This window comes from Bactrocera latifrons, unplaced genomic scaffold (assembly GCF_001853355.1).
Source record: "Bactrocera latifrons isolate USDA-ARS-PBARC rearing strain unplaced genomic scaffold, ASM185335v1 scaffold_20, whole genome shotgun sequence".
In the NCBI taxonomy this organism is placed as follows: domain Eukaryota; kingdom Metazoa; phylum Arthropoda; class Insecta; order Diptera; family Tephritidae; genus Bactrocera; species Bactrocera latifrons.
In genome coordinates this window covers 910,768-929,795 of record NW_017535519.1, presented here as the reverse complement: position 1 = coordinate 929,795, position 19,028 = coordinate 910,768, and the positions used below count along the sequence as shown (strand labels likewise).

General features: G+C 37.1%; 1 protein-coding gene across 2 annotated transcripts; it reads left to right on the top strand.

The window, feature by feature from the left end:
* The first annotated feature begins 5,306 nt into the window (after window positions 1–5,306).
* LOC108967991 lies at window positions 5,307–12,421 on the top strand. 2 transcript variants are annotated; one of them, XM_018931706.1, is made up of 3 exons: window positions 5,307–5,865; window positions 11,224–11,862; window positions 11,933–12,048. In XM_018931706.1, exons 1-3 carry the CDS (start codon window positions 5,712–5,714, stop codon window positions 11,947–11,949), a joined length of 810 nt encoding a protein of 269 aa, XP_018787251.1. In that variant the 5' UTR covers window positions 5,307–5,711; the 3' UTR covers window positions 11,950–12,048. The 2 variants fall into 2 exon arrangements, with proteins under 2 accessions (XP_018787251.1, XP_018787250.1); XM_018931705.1 differs by having other exon boundaries at window positions 11,224–12,421.
* The last annotated feature ends 6,607 nt before the right edge of the window (window positions 12,422–19,028 follow it).

Sequence of the window (19,028 nt, the reverse complement as noted above, 5' to 3'; positions counted from 1 at the left end):
GTGTTCGTGAAAACATGTGGGCCAATCAAAATCCGTTATCACCCGAAATTCTATCGAAATTGTCGTGAAAATTTACTGACCACTAAAAATTGCTCAGAATCTAACGTTCGAAGGACGATTATTTTACCAAAAATCACACTTTAACCATTAACGACTCTCCGTATTAACTTATTATGGCACCGTGCAACTTCTTCTTTTTCGGAAAAATGCATTTGCCCATGAAAGGAAAGCGTTATGCAGACGTAGAGCCCATTCAAAAGGCTTGCAGCCGGCATACTGGCGTCTATACCGGTCAACTAGCTAAAATTCTCGTTCGACATGCTTTTGGACCGTGCAAACAGCTTTATTGAAACAGAAGGAGACTATTTTGAATAAAATAAATTGATTTTGCCGAAAAACACATTTGTTCTATTTTTTTTAAGTTCTGTTTGCTTTGGAACGCACCTTGTGTATCAAATTGGAGACTCTCCAATCTGCATCTTGCAGTGCACTTGAAAAACGGCCAGAGGTCTACATATACTGCTCAGAATGCGGAATGCACAATTAGCAGCTAACTCGCCAAATACCACCCTTACAGCTTTTTTTAAATTATTGGACCTAGCCAGCGTAGCCGCTGTCTCTTAATTCGCTGAACTATGCCAATGTCGTCATTTATCATCGTCCATGCCTCAGCTCATCGTTCTGTCGACTGCATTATTCGCCGTTACCAATGCGCAAAAGACCATAAATCTTCCGTAGAACCTTTCTCTCGAAAACTCGTCAGAAATAAAGAGATGCCCAACTCATCTCTCATCTCATCTCAAAATCTTCTGAATTCTGCCAACTGTCAAAGTTCAGAAGGTATTAACGTTTAGCAATTGGAAACGAGGAAAGGCCAGATTGAAATCTAACCAAAAAATGTCCGTAATTTGTTGTCTCGTTCAAGACGACAAATAAAATATAGCATATAAAGCAATGCAAATTAAAGAAACACTGTAACTCGTAATGCCGACTCATCAGATGTTATCATCGTCCATGCCTCCGCACCATATAGCAGGACAAGGATGATGAATAACTTGTAGAGTTTGGCCTTTGTTAACAAGGACTTTACTCTCAGTAAAGTAGCACCTATTGGCAAGGGTTTTCTGGCTGGCGTTGTTGTTGGTGTTAATACTGGTTCCAAGATAGACGCAATTATCTACGACTTTGAAGTTTGACTCTCAACAGTGAAGTGGAAGCCAAATCACGAGAGCGACGACCATTTGTTTGTGACAGGATATTTCGTCTTGCCGTCGCTCACAACCAGACCCATATGATTCGCTTCATTATTCAGAACTAACGGTGCGGTGGTTGAGGCCAATTATACCAATATCATCAGCATACGCCTTTCTTACTCCTTTTAAAATGAAACATGGCACACAGTGCAGCTTAATACCTTATCTTCTTGTAATTTAATATAAATAAATAATTTCCTGTTATTTAATACAATATTTTCTAGAGTATATACATAAATCTGGTTCAATTAACGTCCTCTACTTTCATATACTATAACATTATGTTATCATTTTAAAACATATCACTCTCAGGAAGGTGTCAAAAAAGCTGTTCAAATCATTTACTAATTCATTTTACACTTATTTTACAATGAAATTATTTTTTCGGTAATATATGGAATTGATTCATAAAAGTTCCCTTAGGTGTGAACTTTGGTATAGTCTTTACCAAAAACAAAAGTTGTAAATTTATCCAAACCTGCAATTCAAACCATAACTGTCAAAAATTATCATAACCTCTCAAACCTCTCAATGCATAGAAGAATAAACAGGCACAAAGAGAAATGTTTTACCGTAAATACATATGTAAAAATATAAAAAATATGCTAGTATATAAAATAAGTTACTAAAGAGAAGGTACAAAATGCAGTTTTCTTTGCCATTTCGCTGCTCGCTATCTTCACGCGTTGCTCTTGGTAAACAAATTAAGTAAATTTTAATTGTAAAAGCAAAAACAAAATTTTCGAGTTGAATTGATACAAGAGAGTGTGCAGACATTTCAATAAAGTCATGTAACTAAGTTTTACGATTGTAAACGGCTTCTATGACAAATTACTCTCAAAAACTAGCATAAATTGATTTTCAAACTTTAAGACGGCAAGATAGAAGAATTTCTCCATAAAAATAAAAGCACAACAAACTGCGTATTCGGTTATGTTCGCGCAGGGTTCCAACGCAATTACTACTTTGTATGAACTACTGGTATAGTTTGTTCGATTCACTACTCTCTAACGCATGGCAAAGATAATTGTGAGAATATTATAATGAAAAGACACTCAATAAGTCACGTTTTCTCTATGCTCAAACGCAAGAAATTTAGAAATTTATTATTGATGCGGAATCAGAATTTTTATGTTGTATGTATGAAATGTAAAAACCAAGAGTTATTTCACAAGCTCTCAAAGCTCTAAGGAAAATGTTTCACAGAGGCGGACTTCTGGTGCTACCGTATTTGATGAATGTAAATATGCAGTATGTATGTGTGTCAGTAAAAATTTTTTTCACATTTCATCAAACGGTGAATGAAAACACGTGCATAGTGACAGTATACACACATACACGCATTGGCGAGTTCAATTTCTTCACCACTTTTTCACTTTTACCAGCGAAAGCTCAAATGAGTTCCTACAAAATACAAAAGGCAGAAGGTAAAAAGAACAATATTATATTCTAACAATAACAACAATAATATAATAATTTCCAATGCACATTCGTCACACGACACCAAAGCTCGCACCAGCGATGCGTCTGATACAGCACACACATACAGCTAAATATATAGGTATATGTATACAGGTAGATGTGCCGAAGTGCATTCGGCGCAACTCGTAAGATATTTACAAGGCAAAGCAAAAACTATATTAAAAATAAGAGCAAAACAAATTATAAAACAAAAACCCGCAAATGCCATATCATTGCAAAAGTTCTAACGCTTACGCGACGCAGATGTAAATTTATTTATACGTCCATTGCATGCACAGAACTGCAGTTACTTCTGCTATGGGCCAATGCGATCATTACAGTCACTACACCTAACGACGACCGAAAGCAATTAGCACGATTGCTGCTTGAGCATAACCCACGTATACTTTGCTTGGCTTTCGGCTCTCGCCAGCAATTGAAACCACCGTGGAGTTGTGAGATGAAGTTTCTGGCATTTTCAGACATTTCGACCGTCATCACCCCTCGGCTTTGCCCTTATGGCAATAGGAACTTTTTCCCTTAGCCATTGTGCTTTTGCGTACGTTACGGCTTACAGTAAATGCAACGCGCAGTTATTTGATTCATGATGACGTCATATTTTGCATTCTCTCAAGCTTTTTCGACGGCGGTGGCAACAAAGGGGTGCACACAATATACTCGCAACTTTTGCTGTGCAGCGCAAGTGTTTGCTTGCACGTAGAAACGCCTACATACCTCTAACTGCAGTTGGACGCCGACAGTGACTTTGGCATTGCACAGTGGGGCATTGCTTATTAAATCTAAGGTAAATATAAATATTGTTACATGTTATGAAATATAGAAAAACACTACAAATACATCTTACTACAGTTTTTTATTATTACTAATACATTATAAATTTCCATTGGTCTGATATTTGCTTACAATCTATTGTAAATACCTTTATTTACATTAATTATTTAATATATTTTTCATAAAGCTGCAAGTTTACAACCCATACAGATTATCAATTGTGTGATATAGCTAATATCTTAAGTTAGAAAGCGATTAAATAGCTTTTTCTAAGCGTTGTAGTATAGAAATCTCCAAAAGATTCTTTAGTGTTAGAGTTAAACTCTACTTATTAACCCGCAGTGGGAAATAATCGTAACTTTGCGTCCGTGTGTTTCGTGTCGTGATTTAATTATATAAGGAAGTTTGTAACACTCAGAAGGAAAAGTCGGAGTGAGGCGATTTAGTCATGCCCGTCTGTATGTACTCGAACTAGTCCTGCAGTTTTTGAAATATCAATTTGGAGTTTTGCACTCGTTCTTTTCTTCCCCAAAAAGTTGATAATTTGTCAGTACCGCCGATATCAGACAGTATAGCCTAGTAGTCATACAAACTGAGGGGTAAAAATAAAGTTACTGTAAGGAAAACTTTTAATTTAACGATATATCTTCACAATACTTGGAATAGATTATTGTCCAGATCAACGGAATAACTTCCGAATAAATTGTAGGATCATTATATAGCATAGCCGCCATAGAAATTGAACGAGCAAAACTAATTTTTCGTATACTAAGAAGAATGGACTGAACATTTACTTGTTCAGCAAATGTCAAACTATGCGGTGCACAATGCGTTCAATGTTTTGTCAGGAAACCATTTAAGAAATATTGATTACTTTACAGCTGGAATGGATGCCGAATTTTTTAATTAAAATAAATTGGAAAAATTAGATTTTTAATTTTAAACAAAAGTCGAAATTAATTAAAAATTTAACTTTTGATTTTAAAACTTTGAACTTTGGTCTAAAAATTAGGAAATCGAATTTTTAATTCATAATAATCCCGAGATTAAGAATTAAATTTTAATTTTTTAATGACTATGTGCGATTAGATTTTGAATTTTTATTCCAAAATGTTTGAGATTAAAAATGGTAAACCATAGATTTGACGTTCAGTGATCTAGAGTATTGGAGATAATGGCCCTAAGCGAGCTATTCTTCAAAATGGTATAGCACAAATTATAGTAACGCGAAACAATTTTAAATGTAAGTCAATTTCGTTTTTTTACAACAACAACTTTAAATAATTTTACGAAAAAACACCAACAGTTAATCGTTAATCCTTCTTTCCGACACTATTTTTCATGATTTCGAAATTGTATAATTAAAAACCACTGTTTTGAGAAAAATACATTTGAAATTTTAAACTCAGAACCTAAAGCGCCTCTAAACCCTTTGCTAACTATTTTCAAAGAACATTTTTAAGATATTATACATAGTTTAAGCAAATGCAAAATCAACCTCGTTGTTTCGAAAGTTCTGACTACCCATCCCTTAAGTGCATGTAAAATGTATTCATACAAGAACACATTTTAGTCTCCAAATGAACGACAATGGATTATTATTAGCGTTCACATGCTTCCGCAAACGTTCCCACTGTGCCACTATTTTGGCTTACGGCGCGTTCTTCGTGCTGACTGAATGGTGCCGCTGTTGTCGTTGCATTTGCGTTTGCTGTTGCCATTTGAGATTGCAGTAGTAGTCGTCGTTGTTGGGGCGCCGCTGTCGCCAATGCAGCTTTTTCAGTTTTCGCTTAACGCTCGTTCAGTCAAGTTGATTTTGCTGCATCGTCGTTTACTATTTAATTCGCGTCGCATACAAATACAAACAAACACTGCAAAAAACATATATATATACACATACACATTAACACACGTGCATTCAATTATTATCTGTGCCGCACCGCACCGCACCGCGCAACACTTTGCGCACCAAATGCAAACGAGGGCAGCCATCGTCTGAGTGACTATTGGTGTACTATATTGTGGTGTTAAGACGATAACAGGTGCGACACAGGGCGCGCGAATACGGTGCGCGAGCGGTCAGTGCACATTTGGCGGACGGGTATCATCATCAGCAACATCAGGCGTCGCCAACGCACACGTCGTCGTCGTCCGCCGTTTGTACGCCAACGACGCGCATCTAGTGTTGCGACGTCGACTATCAGCATGGCGCGCAAGGATGATCCCGTTCTGAATGTGCGCTTTGTGCAATTGGTCGAAAACCATCCGTGCCTTTGGAACTCAACGCTGCCAGCATACAGCAAGAAGGACGAAACCCAAAAGGCCTGGCAGGAGGTGGCCAATGAGACAAAAGATAATGGTATGTAAGCATTGTTTGCCTGTTGGTTGGCGCCGTCGCAGCTGCTCCCATTTCGTCTTTATTGCTAATAACCATAATTGTTGTTAGTGCTAACATTGTGGTTTCTATTATTTTTGTTGTACACACGAGTACGTACAAGTATACTCATGTATTCACTATTGCTATTATAATAATTTGCGTTTGCATTTTGTTGCTATTGTTGTTAATGCATTTTTTTTCTCATTTGTTATTGTTGTTGTCTATTTGTACGTGCATGCGGCGGAGCTTTCGCATTTGCTATGTAGTAATAGTGAGCTAGTAGCTAATAGCTAGAGCTCACAACAGTCACAGAGCGCAGCGTAGAATTGCGTGCCGTTCGTTCTTCAAAGTTTTCGCTTTCGCATTCGCGATGCATGCGCTACACTGCGCTGCACTTCTACGCTCGTCATTCGTGTCGCGCACTCCCCACCCCACTACAGCGCGCACCGCAACGGCGACTGACGTACGCAACTTGATGATTGTCGCCCGACTGTATATGCAATACAAACACACATACATATGTACATGTTGGTCAGTTGGCAATGGCAGCGCCCTCAATACGCTTAGTTACGTTGCCCAGAGCTGCGCCCCCAACTTCTTACAAAGTTGTTGTTGTGAACTTTTTTGTCGTGTTTTTGCATTTTCGCAAGCGCGTGTGTGTGGCGTTCTGCGTGTGCCTACGACTGGGGCGTCACACCGTGTCGCTTCGTCAGCCGCCAGTCAATCGGTTTGTTTACTTGTTGCCGTGTTTTGCTGCATTTGCATGTGCGCCATGGTGCGCGCTATGGCTAGACGAAATGCGAAGCAAGGTGCGACAATGTTGGCACGCCAGCTGCAATTGCTGCAGAAGCTTTTCTTGCCTCTTTCGTGTATTGCATTCTCTGTGCTCGGAGCTTTTGTCATATAATATAGTATGTGTGTATGTACGTACATGCCCACAACCGTACTCGTACATTAGTCTATTGCCTCATATGAATTTCCATAATCTGTACTCAAATTGTGACTCTCTGGCGCTCTCTGTTTGCAGTTGTTCTCAGACTTTTCCCTACACTTGGAGCTCATATTGCGCTGTTTGCGATTAGCGTTCGTGCACGAGCATTTAATTTGTTTTTAATTTATTGCAATTTTTTGTCGCGGTTACAAGAAGCTCTATGAGTTTATTTGCATTGCGCAAAACGCGTTTACCGATATTCAGTAGAACAGCAGCATTTAATACTCTCATATATGGAAATTTTGAAAATTTTGTAGTTTACTGCTTTCTTTCAAACAAATTGAGCAAAATCTGGTAGTAAAAGCAGCCCAACTGTAGAAATACAAAGAATTCTTTAAATCAATACAACGATAATACATTTTACACTTCCTGCGCTTGTTATCACATGTTTTATATCTGACTTCAGCGCGAAAGTTCCAACGATCGGGATTTTCATCAGCTGTGTAATTATAGCTGTACTTATATACATATATACCAACAAAAGGCAGGGTAGTAAAAGCTCCTAAGTTCGGTGCAACACTTAAGCAACCACTTTTCGCCCTTAACGTTTTTTACGCTGACAACATGTTGCGCAGAATATGATAGGAAGACGAAATGGATGCTTTACCGTCTGTCCATGAAAGCGATTCCTTGAGAAAAAAATTATGAATCTTAGTGAAACTCAGGCAACGAGTTCAATTACAATACGTTCCTCCTAAATAAACAAAATTAGAGAATTGCTACGCCCGCCTTCCAACTCTAAAAGGTAAATCTAACACATGATTTATATTAAGTCTTCGATCTGTATCACTATTATCTATTGCCAAAACGTTGTATGATCAACATACTTCCTGATTATGCTGCATTTTGCATCTGGATTTTGGGTCTGGTGGAATCATCGGACCTAACTTCTTTCGAAATGAAGCTGGTGATACTTTTATGGCGACTAATGGAGAAAGTTGATCTTAGCAATATCTGGTTCCAACAAGACGGGGCTAAGTGTCACACAGAACGAACAACAAACGAATTATTACCAGAAAAGTTTGGAAATTCGATTACTTCAAGAAATTTGGGCATTTAATGATCCCCCAAGAAGTAGTGACTTAACAGCATTAGATTACTTCTTATAGGTTTATTGGGAGTCATTGGTCTTTATCAATAAATCAGACTATCTTCAAGCGTTAGCAGGCAATATTGAAGGTGATAATCATTCATTTATTAACGATACTTCTTTCAGTGTATCATACCATGGGGCCCCCAGATGCTTACAGCATAGCCATAGAGCTGGATGGGTAGTACCAGTGCATGAAAGACAAAGAGAGCCCTCAGTTTGTGTCGAGCATCTAATTACACGCATATACGGCGTTGCCTTTCTCACTCTTTCTTCCTCACCGTGCGTCCACACCAGTTTGCTTTTCAAGACTGCCCAAAAGTAGATGTGGTCCTTGAGAGAGTTGTGTTCCATTTATCGAAAGAAATTTCCATGGTTGATATTTGTGCGTTTCTTGTTAACACAATCAGATCCGTTTTCTCCGGGTTCAACCCCAGACCCGCTTGCGATACCCAATTCTAGACTGTATGGAGTATGTTAGTCACAGTACTGCTAATGGACTGTAAACACCTACTTGTTATTAAGACTACAATGTCGTCCGTACATGCCGCTATCTTAGGGACTTTGCCGTCGAAATTCCTTAGCAGTTTATCCACCAATGATGGCCAAACAAGCGGAGATAGCCCTCTACGTTGCAGAGCGCCTCTACAGGCTTCCTTAGTCATTCTAGCGTCGTCTGGTCTTATCCTTTTAGAGGTCAAAGATCCGACATTGTATAGCACTACCAACACCTATTGACTGGATGCTATTCAGTCGAGAACGTATCCCTTTTATTCAAAACCTTTATTAGATACAAGTGTATGTAATGCAGTCTCTACCGATCTGCCTTTCGTGTATGTGTATTACGCTTTGGACAGTCGCTGCGGCCTTAATGGGCACGTCCAAGACTTTCTCTATCGTTTTAGGCAGGAAGGAAGTCAAGCTTATGTGAATAAACTCTTTAAATAGGTTGGGTTGTTTCTACCTGCCTCGGTATGAAAACTACCCTAGCCTCTCTCCATAAGTGTGGCACATAGATAGGGTTGCCAAAATCAGTCCCGTTGCATTTGTAAAATCAATTTTTATAATTACTACAGTATATCGAGACTGGTAACCCTGCGTTGTGAGAGAGCAATCAGCTGACTCGTTTCTAGGGAAAAATCCAAATCGTGTGAAATACTACGTACGGTAAAGCGGGCGGTAGATGCGGTGTTGGCTAATCATTTACATTGCGCTCTCATAATATAGGTCGTATCAGCAAATTCGGGCTGCTGGTTTACGTAGCTCGCTGTTCCAGCTATTAGGCGTAAAAAATTGCCCATTCCAGATTCGGACTCAATTTGTGAAATATTATATAATAGTTGCGAACACACCGGTGGTTAGAAAATTATGTAAGTAAATTCCGCAAATTCGAGTCAAGACAAGTGTGTAATATCATATGGTGTGCGAACCAAAACTCAACCGAGTTCAACTCGCACAGGAATTTTATACCGAAGAAAACCTGCGCGAGTTGAACTCGGTCGATTTTGGAGTGCTTACTTTTTTTCGCACAATCGCTAAAAAAAAAATTATAGTAATAAAAAAAATCGCCGATTTAGGAGGAAACCAGAGAATCAATGTATTTTTCACGAAAATTAGTGAATCAGTGCCGAAGGTCAAAATCAGGGAATATGGTAACCCTACAAATAGCTGATCTTCATGCATTCTTTAAAATTCGTCTTTAGCTATGACACGGATAGACTGAGCATAATCTGTAGCATTTCTGATGTTATTCCCTAACTATTTTATTTTCTAAAGGTGTGTTCGGGAAAGTTTACCACACTACTCTTTTCACAGCTTGCCGAGTCCTTACAGCCTTAAAAGTGCACACTGACTAGGATTTCTAATAAGTCCTAGCAGTTGCGGAGGAATTGACCATGCGCAAGGTGTGCGCTCCGCTACTTCTGTAAATTATACCGGGCGAGGCACAGCTTTTAGATAATAGTTTCTTGACTTTCCAGAATTATTCGCTTTGTCCTGCCCACCAACTTTTTGTAATCCCTTCATATGAGTTATACAAACAAGGTCTAAGTCTCTTGCCTACTAGTATATGTATGTCTATAGAGGTCCTAGTATATATATCTGGGATTTCTCTTAACCACTTTTCTGATATTTGGTTTCATATTCGTTCTAATGCAGAAATAGAAATGTAGGTCCTATGTAGTTAGGTTTCTCATCTCGATTAGCTCCCACTTCCTTAACAATTAGTATATTTTTTGCTAAGAAATCATATCACTCCTATCACTTGTACGAGTATGTGAGTGTATTGAAATCCACCGCGATTAGTAAATAAGCTGTGATAAATAAATATTATACTAACTGATATCCATTATTGTAAATTCAAACATTATCTTTCCGAAACCTCTGATCTTACAAAAAAGATTCATCCATATTAACACTTCCCGTGGGAATGGGAAACTAACCTCAAGGAAATAACTGTGAGCGGTAGGTCGCCATTCGAAATGATCTTGTAATTACAGACAGACGAAAAAGCTCACATTCATAAAACAAACTACAACTAAGGTCCGATTCGGAGATACGAAAGCAAATCATAGCTTTTCGCTGTCGTGCACCCAAATATTTATCAAATTCAAATTCTGGGAACAGTAAAAATGCTTTGACCCACGAACTTATGCATAAAATATCCGTCGTGCTGTTTCATAGAAATTATAGGTATTTTTGAGCTTGTCTATCTGTTCTGCCTAAGTATGCTTATGCTACATATCATCTTATTTGGAAATGGAAGTTGTTTAATAGTAAATAGTTTTATACAATAGAAATCTTTATATATTCATAGTTTATTATGTTATATCCATAGTTTATTTAAAAAGTCATATGAACCTCTAAATTGAAGGGATCGAAACTTCATATTTTTCAGCTAAAAGCAACTTACTTCAACCATTGAGCTGAGTGAAATGTTACAGAGTAAAGTTACTATAAAAGAAAAGGCAATTCGAAGGAGTTGAGACTTTCTATGGAGACTTTCTATTCTATAAGGTTTATTTAAGATTTATATAGGAATTGAAAAGAAAATCTCTTTATTTACTAGTTTTATGTTGAAATGCTTTAAACCAGTTAAGCACACCAAGAAATGTGCATGAGTTTTCGTGTATTTTTGAACAAAAATCGCATTCGAATCTAATTTGCTATTTAATCCTGTTTTATTATATATATTTAATTTGAACTTTTTAACTTCATGAATAAATATATAATTATTCATTGAATCTTCTCTTACTTGCAGTGCGCAATTGCCGTGAGAGATGGCGTACGATCCGAAGTAGTTTCTTGCGATCGTTGAAACTATCACGTACCAGTACTGGTCGAGGCAAACGCAAGTATTACCTCTCCAAATATCTGCAATTCTTAATACCTTACACAAAGACGCGCCTAAAGAATGTCAATGCAACAGCGAGCATAATTGCACAGCGCAAAATAACACCGCAACCACCCATGACGCGCATCAATCACATACCAATGCCCATAGTCAGCAGTGATGACACCAAAGATTCCAACGGCACGGAAGTAGCAATAGCCGAAGAGGACGTTGTGGTTTCGCTACACGAAGGTACAGCAACCGCGACGCAGCAGCAACGCATAACAGTGCAGCCACCAATGACAGCACCGTGCGCCATACCAGTACCAGTCGTCATGCCGGCACCGACCGCCATCAAAACGGAGCAAGGTGCCACAACGCCGGAACATGGACGATGTACAGCGACGGCCGTCAACAGCATGAATGCGTGTGCCATTGGCGGTGGCGTCAACAATAGCAACGGTAATGCGGCAAACAGTAGTGCTTTTGCTGCAGCAACGGATACGCAACCAACTCCGCGTAGCGCATCCGCCGTCGATCTGACGGAATTTGCCGAGTGGATTAAAAGTAAAAATGAACATCATCGCCAATGTTTAATGCCCTCCTCACCTGATGCTGATCAATCATTTCTCAACAGCTTGCATCCATTTCTGAAGGAAATGTCCGGGAAACAGAACCGCCGCTTCCGGCAGAAGGTGGTAGCGCTGATTGATGCCATTCTGGATAATGCCGACTGAGGCGTACACACACACACATGCGATGCGTAACGTATAGCCGCAAATACGATGGTGATGAAGTTGAAGAGTGGATGTTGGCCGTGGTAGTGCTGGATGTGCGAAACAGTGAAGGGAAAGTGCACGTGAAGGGGAATAAGAATGCAGCAGTGATAGAAAACGGTGTGGCCCGATTTGGAAGTGAGATGTGAATGCTTTATTTCTAATATCGAGGACTACAACCAAAGTAAACCTTACGCACATGAACACACTTTTACCTAGCGCTTGAACGCACACAACCTACATACATACAATTAGACACTAATACATACATTATACTATACCTGCATGCACACCAAATATGTGTACTGTGAATATCTGTTGATTTTTATTAGAGAAAAATATTTTTTTGTTTCCAGTGGAATTGAAATAAATGCTTTATTTTTTGTACTCTTTGTTTTTGAAACTTTATAGCGAGTAGTATGGTAAATCGACAATGCCGAGGCAGGATCTTTTTATTCACGGCTTTCATACTCGATTCCGCTACAGCGATTGCGTGGAGTCACACAAAATGTGTGAAAAAGAAGAACTCCGACTGTACCAAAGCTAAAATATACTACACAGGCTTAACTTGTTTTAAAAAATAGTTTTGAGCGGTCAGTTTATATGCCAATCTGAACAATTTATTGGATTTTTGAGAACAATCCATGCCGAATCACTTGAAGATACCTTGTCGATATGACAATGTTTCCCATAAAAGAAATTAATTTTGATCGTTCAGATATAACTATTTGATAACGAAATTGGTTCGTTGGTTGTTATCATCTTTTAAATATATTTGTGTTACTTCATCCTTGAAATAGGGTGAAATTTGTGTGAAAAATTCGAAACGCATACGAAACTCATGTAAGTGATATGAATAAGGTATTTTTTATGAAAAAAAAAATTTACTAAAACGTAAAAATATATAGTATAATAGGGCGTCATAGAAGCCGGAATAAAAATTGGACCATGCGTGTGGCACCGCCTACTTTTATGTTAGATCCCATATATCGGATCCTGCCCGACCGATTTCAACTAAATATAGTCCGTGGCATTTTTCTCACATTTCTATATCACAGTGCGAAAATGAGCGCAATTCGACTACAACCACGCTTACTTACCATAAAGAACAATTTTAAATTCAATTTGATTCTCTTACTTTCCTGTATATATATTTATCCACAGTTCCTAGGTGGAAGCTAGGCCTTTCCAGTATATAAATCAAGAAGCAATTAATATAACGGAATATAATTTTGCACCAAAAAATTCTTTAAAGTATGCCATCTTATGACCAAAAATTGTTGAAGTTCAACCAAGTATTGAATATGTGTACCCCAAGATACACTAATTGGATATGAAATTCTGAGATTATCTTTTCCTCATAATAGTATATCTGTCTATCAAAAATGGTTTGAATCGGGTTAATACTTTCCTGATCCACTTATGTGAGTAAATAAGGAGTGTGTTTTATTCATGACTGTGTATCTTTCTACCCTAAATAGATAAAATTGGGCGAAGACTTGACCTAGCCCCCATATAACTGATATCAGGATTCTAGAACACCCGGCTGACTTTATTCCATATGATTGTTGATGTACTTTATAAAAAGCAGGGAACGGCTTTTTAGAATGTGGCATATTAATGGTATGTGATATGGGCACAACTAGATAAAATTTAGTCGATACTACCACAACTGCCATTTACTACATATAATTATTTTCGTTTTTTACAAATCTTATGTCGTATATGTCGGTCAGTGTATGAGCAAAAAAAAAAGTAAGGTTTTTTTATTTATTCATAGAAATATTTTTTTCTGGGTTGGTATAAGTGTCAGTGACATCTGCACCAAATGTCACATGAAAATAATCATTAGTGTTTAGTAAACGCTTGTCTTTCTGAAGAACATAAAGTGCATTTGGCCATTTTTACGTTGAGTGAAATTATTCAATTAAGCAGTCCCATTAAATTTTGTGTGCGGAATCAAATTCCTTCGGTGATAATTGTTTGTCGTGAGTTTTTGATTGGTACAAATTATTCAAAGAGGGCCAAGATCACGTTGACGACGAACCACGTTCTGGAAGACCATCAACCACAACAGATGATCAACAATTAACAGCCAGAGTACAGTTTGAATATCAGAAGGACCAGTGAAATCATTTCGAGGTGTGGTGCATGCCGAATTTCTTTCGACCGGCCAAAGTGTCAACAAGGAGAACTAAGTATTTGAGTGTTATGCGTCATTTGAGCGCAGTTATTGGTAAAAATACGTAGGAATTAGGGGCGCGCAACCCTTGGTTTTTGCACCACCATAGTTCGTAGATTACTTTGAAAGAACTACTTAGATTTTGACGAATAATCTAAATTTTAAAATTAATAATTTTTTGCTCGTAGTAGTTTTGTATACGCTTTTATAAAATCGCTTGGATTCCGATCCTCTGACCTTGACATTTTACCTTAAGGTATTTCCCTGGCTTTGATTCTTGCAACTTTCAAGAGCAGAAAATGTTCTATTGAATCCGAACTTAGCCCTTCATTACTTGTTCTATCTGCTTTATTTATACTCAGAAATTTTTGCCTCCAAGTAAAGTTTAAGACTTGTTAACGATTGACTTGATTTTACAGAAGGGAGACATATTTAAAGCAACATGAGAGAATCTTCTACTATATTTTGTAAGTACCTAAGTAATACGTTTCATCTTCTTTCTTGAGAAGGGAAAACTATCAGCAGCAATTACGAAGCTCTAAGAAACGTAACGCAATACATATTTTCTACAATGGTAAAAGTTAGTAGGTAATGCGCAAATGTTATGCATAGCGATTTTTTATTTTTTTTCAGCATAGTTTTAGGCGCTATATGTTGTAACATTACTTCCCTGTGAGTCCTATTGCAATAGAAGCACCTTTTGAGGAATGATTATTATATAAAAGTGAATTGCTATTCGTTACTCTCGCTAAAAGTCGAGAACAGCTGATTTTGGATTTAAAATGCTTATTGTAGTCCAGGTTTAAAAAGTAAGGAACTATGGAAAAACTGCGAGGAAGATAATAATATGAAATAAGATTTTATTTGAGCGGACAATATTAGTATAAAAATTAGATTTTGAAGGTTATCATTTTTGTCATTGTATTGAACTTGTTTGATGATTGTAATTGATTCTTTAACATTATGGATTATAATTTTTTTCGCAAAAGGACACACTTCACACAAACTGCATTTAACGAATAGAATTAGAATGTTAAAAAATTGTTTTGGCTGGCTTATGTTTATATTTCAGTGATCTATCGAACGTCAAACGTATAAACTTTCGTATTTCTTATTCTGTAACCATTAATATCTGTGTCCTTATTGTCCCCGAACTATCAGAGTTGCTCAAGAACGTTGCGCATTGCCTCAGTATTGCAAAGGTAATAACGACGTGTTTCCTCTTGAAACCGGTAGCTGAAACATAGGCATCGACGGACTATGCAGAATATTCCTCTATCAACTATTGCTGACTAACTAAGCCCTTACCTAAAATAATCTAATTTGTGGTGACACGTAAAGAAATTCCAATCAGCGACTAATATGCGAATGTTTTTGCAACAAGATAAAACTGCGATTGTGTTTTGAAGCGGTTGCTAGATATTGAAAAGAGTAAGGCCGGAGTTAACACCTCTACCGAATTAGTAACAATTCCCGCAGATTTTTTTCGCTTCACATACATAAAATAACAATAACAAGTAAGGAAGGGCTAAGTTCGGGTGTCACCGAACATTTTATACTCTCGCATGATAAAGTGATAATCGAGATTTCAGGCGTGGTTGTAAATCGATTTCACCCATATTTGGTACATGTCATCAGGGTGTCAAGAAAATATTATACACCGAATTTCATTGAAATCGGTCGAGTACTTCCTGAGATATGGTTTTTGGTCCATAAGTGGGCGACGCCACGCCCATTTTCAATTTCCAATCCAAAAAAGCCTGGATGCAGCTTCCTTCTGACATTTCTTCCGTAAAATTTAGTGTTTCTGACGTTTTTTTTTAGTCGGTTAACGCACTTTTAGAGATTTTCAACATAACCTTGGTATGGGAGGTGGGCGTGGTTATTATCCGATTTCTTCCATTTCTGAACTGTATATGGAAATGCCTAAAAGAAACGACTCTATACAGTTTGGTTGACATAGTTATAGTAGTTTTCGAGATGTGTACAAAAAAGTTATTAGGGGGCGGGCCACGCCCACTTTTCCAAAAAAATTACGTCCAATATGCCGCTTCCTAATGCGATCCTTTGTGCCAAATTTCATTTTAATATCTTTATTTATGGCTTAGTTATGACACTTTATAAGTTTTCGGTTTCCGCCATTTTGTGGGCGTGGCAGTTGGCCGATTTTTCCCATCTTCGAACTTAACCTTCTATGGAGCCAAGAAATACGTGTACCAAGTTTCATCATGATATCTCAATTTTTACTCAAGTTACAGCTTGCACGGACGGACAGACAGACATCCGGATTTCAACTCTACTCGTCACCCTGATCACTTTGGTATATATAACCCTATATCTAACTCTTTTAGTTTTAGGACTTACAAACAACCGTTATGTGAACAAAACTATAATACTCTCTTTTGCAACTTTGTTGCGAGAGTATAAAAATGTATTTTGCTAATTAATATACCAAATATGAGTGCGATCTGTCAACCGGTTTGTTTACAGCAGCTGCTTAAGTGGCCACACCTCAGTAGTGCATTGCGATTTTTACAATGGAGAAAAATATAAATAAAAATTTTGTATTTATAACAAACTCTCGTGTGCGGAATGATTGCGAATGTTGGAAAAGGCTTACGATGATTCAGATTTAATTAAAACACAAGCCTATGAGTGGTACAAAGTCTTCAAAGACGCTCAAAAAATCATTTAAGACATGTCTAATTCTGGACGAACTTATTATCTATATTATAAAAATTTCAATATTTTTCAATTCCGAGTACTTTTGTCCCGAATGTCACAATGTAAAAATTTATTATAATACATAGAATTTTGTGTTTTTCTTGGCCACCAAAGCGGCCGGGTCTTCTAGTATGTTTATAATTATAAAAACAAATAATGAATTCAAACCATCTTGCAACAAAAACTTTCCTAAAAATTCACAAGTTCTAATAAACCGATTTTTTTTTTTTTTTTTTTTTTTTTTTTTTTGTTTAATGAAGCCGAGTCAATTTAGTCACCTTAAGCGATGAAGCACATTTTTCCTTGATGTTTTTGTTAATCGCCAAAATCGCCGCTTTTTTGGTTCTGAATCATAACGTATCACTGTTTGGTGAAGATTTTGTGTCGGAAGTGTATTTTTTTGAAAATGTGGCTGATCAAGCAGCATTTCGACATGATAACCCAGTTCTTTTGCAGACGGTGTCACCTGTCATACAGACTATGAAACATTTTTTTTGCTGCGTGAGACTTTTGCAGATCGTGTACTCTCTTTAGGTAATCATATCGTGTGATTTAACACTTGATTGGCGTAGTCACCGCTTACGCGATTATAGCCTAACACTACTCGATTTATTTGTATGGGGTTACTTTAAATCACCGGTCTATTGCAACAAGCCCACAACCACGTGTGTAAATTCAGCCACATTTATGCAATATAGTGTTTAAAATTCTCGACAAACGATGGTGGTTCTTTCTCCGATTTGTTATTCCATAAAAAACTATCTAAATAAATAACCATCGCATATTCAGAAAGTTGGCTTTTTCCCGCGACAAAGTTTGATTATCTCAATTAGACGATTAAACATAGTGATTTGAAATTTGAAATTTTTTCATAAAAAAAAAAAAAAAAAAATTAGAATAATTCTTGTTTACATTGTTTATATTAAGTTTTTGGTGCGAGATTGTTCCTGTTTATAAATATTCCAAAAGTATTTATTTTTGTCAGTTGTATTTGTATTTGTCAGCTGTCTTACTGTATATTTCGCCGTCTTTTGAAGAATTGCGGTTATTAGTATGCATCCTCTATAAGTCCGGTTATCTTAATTAGAAGATTAAATATAGCTATTTGTAGAGGAATGTAGTTTACAATAACAACCAAACACAGTTTTGGTACAATTGGAATACTGTTGTCTATGATATTGGACAAGTTGAAGTAAATACTGTTTTTGTACTTCATTTCTTGTCAAGCAAAGGTAGTATTTTGTTACACAGTACAACAGCTAATCTGAGGGGTGAGAAATTCCAAGTCAGGGTGATGTTACTCGTACTAGGTCAGTATAATAAAACCCTCAAAGGGTTTGGCGTTCGTATGTGTCAGTTTTTTTTATGACCTTTTACATTTTTTTTTTTTTATTTCCCATGGTTTTCCATCTTAACAAATTCATTTTTTCCAATCAGGCGTACTAAATGGTCCAGATATACGAAAGCTGATTAAAAGTGACGTAAGATTTCAATAATATTTTGATTGACGCTGAATTGAATGCATGGGTGGCAAAGAAGTAATAGAAGGAAGAATTGTTGGGAAAGCATCGTTCTAACAACTACGATGTTTCTGTCGCAAGAATGTTAAGAGCTGTTTTTTTTTTTTTGTTTTTTGTTTTGGTTTTGGGTTTTTGGTTTTTGCCAAAATGTTACAACTAAGCGAAAAAAGTCAAGGTAAGGAAAAAAGAGTTTTACTATACTGACCTAGTACCATCACCCTGACCCTGAATTTCTCACCCCCCAGACAATAATCCCAAAAATGTTCCACAGTTTTATCAGTGCTACACGCCGCTCTGCTACATCGTTGATGACGTATAAACTACTAAAAATTTGATTACATTCAACAAAGGTTTCATTGACTTCCCAAAAATCTGAATGGAGTTCAAGGAGGTCATATGATAATCCAAATTACTCAAAAATGAAAAGAGAAATTTTTTTTCAAACATTACGCCTAAATCATTAACAGCTAACTCGAATCTTATTTTACTCTTTGTAGTATTTTTTTGCAGTTTTATTGTATTGACCATTTG

Bases quoted from the DNA above. Each gene is read 5' to 3' on its own strand.
- LOC108967991 (XM_018931705.1), top strand. From the start codon at position 5,712: ATGGCGCGCAAGGATGATCCCGTTCTGAATGTGCGCTTTGTGCAATTG. The intron at 5,866-11,223 runs GTATGTAAGCAT...TCTTACTTGCAG, and splicing joins CAATGAGACAAAAGATAATG to TGCGCAATTGCCGTGAGAGA.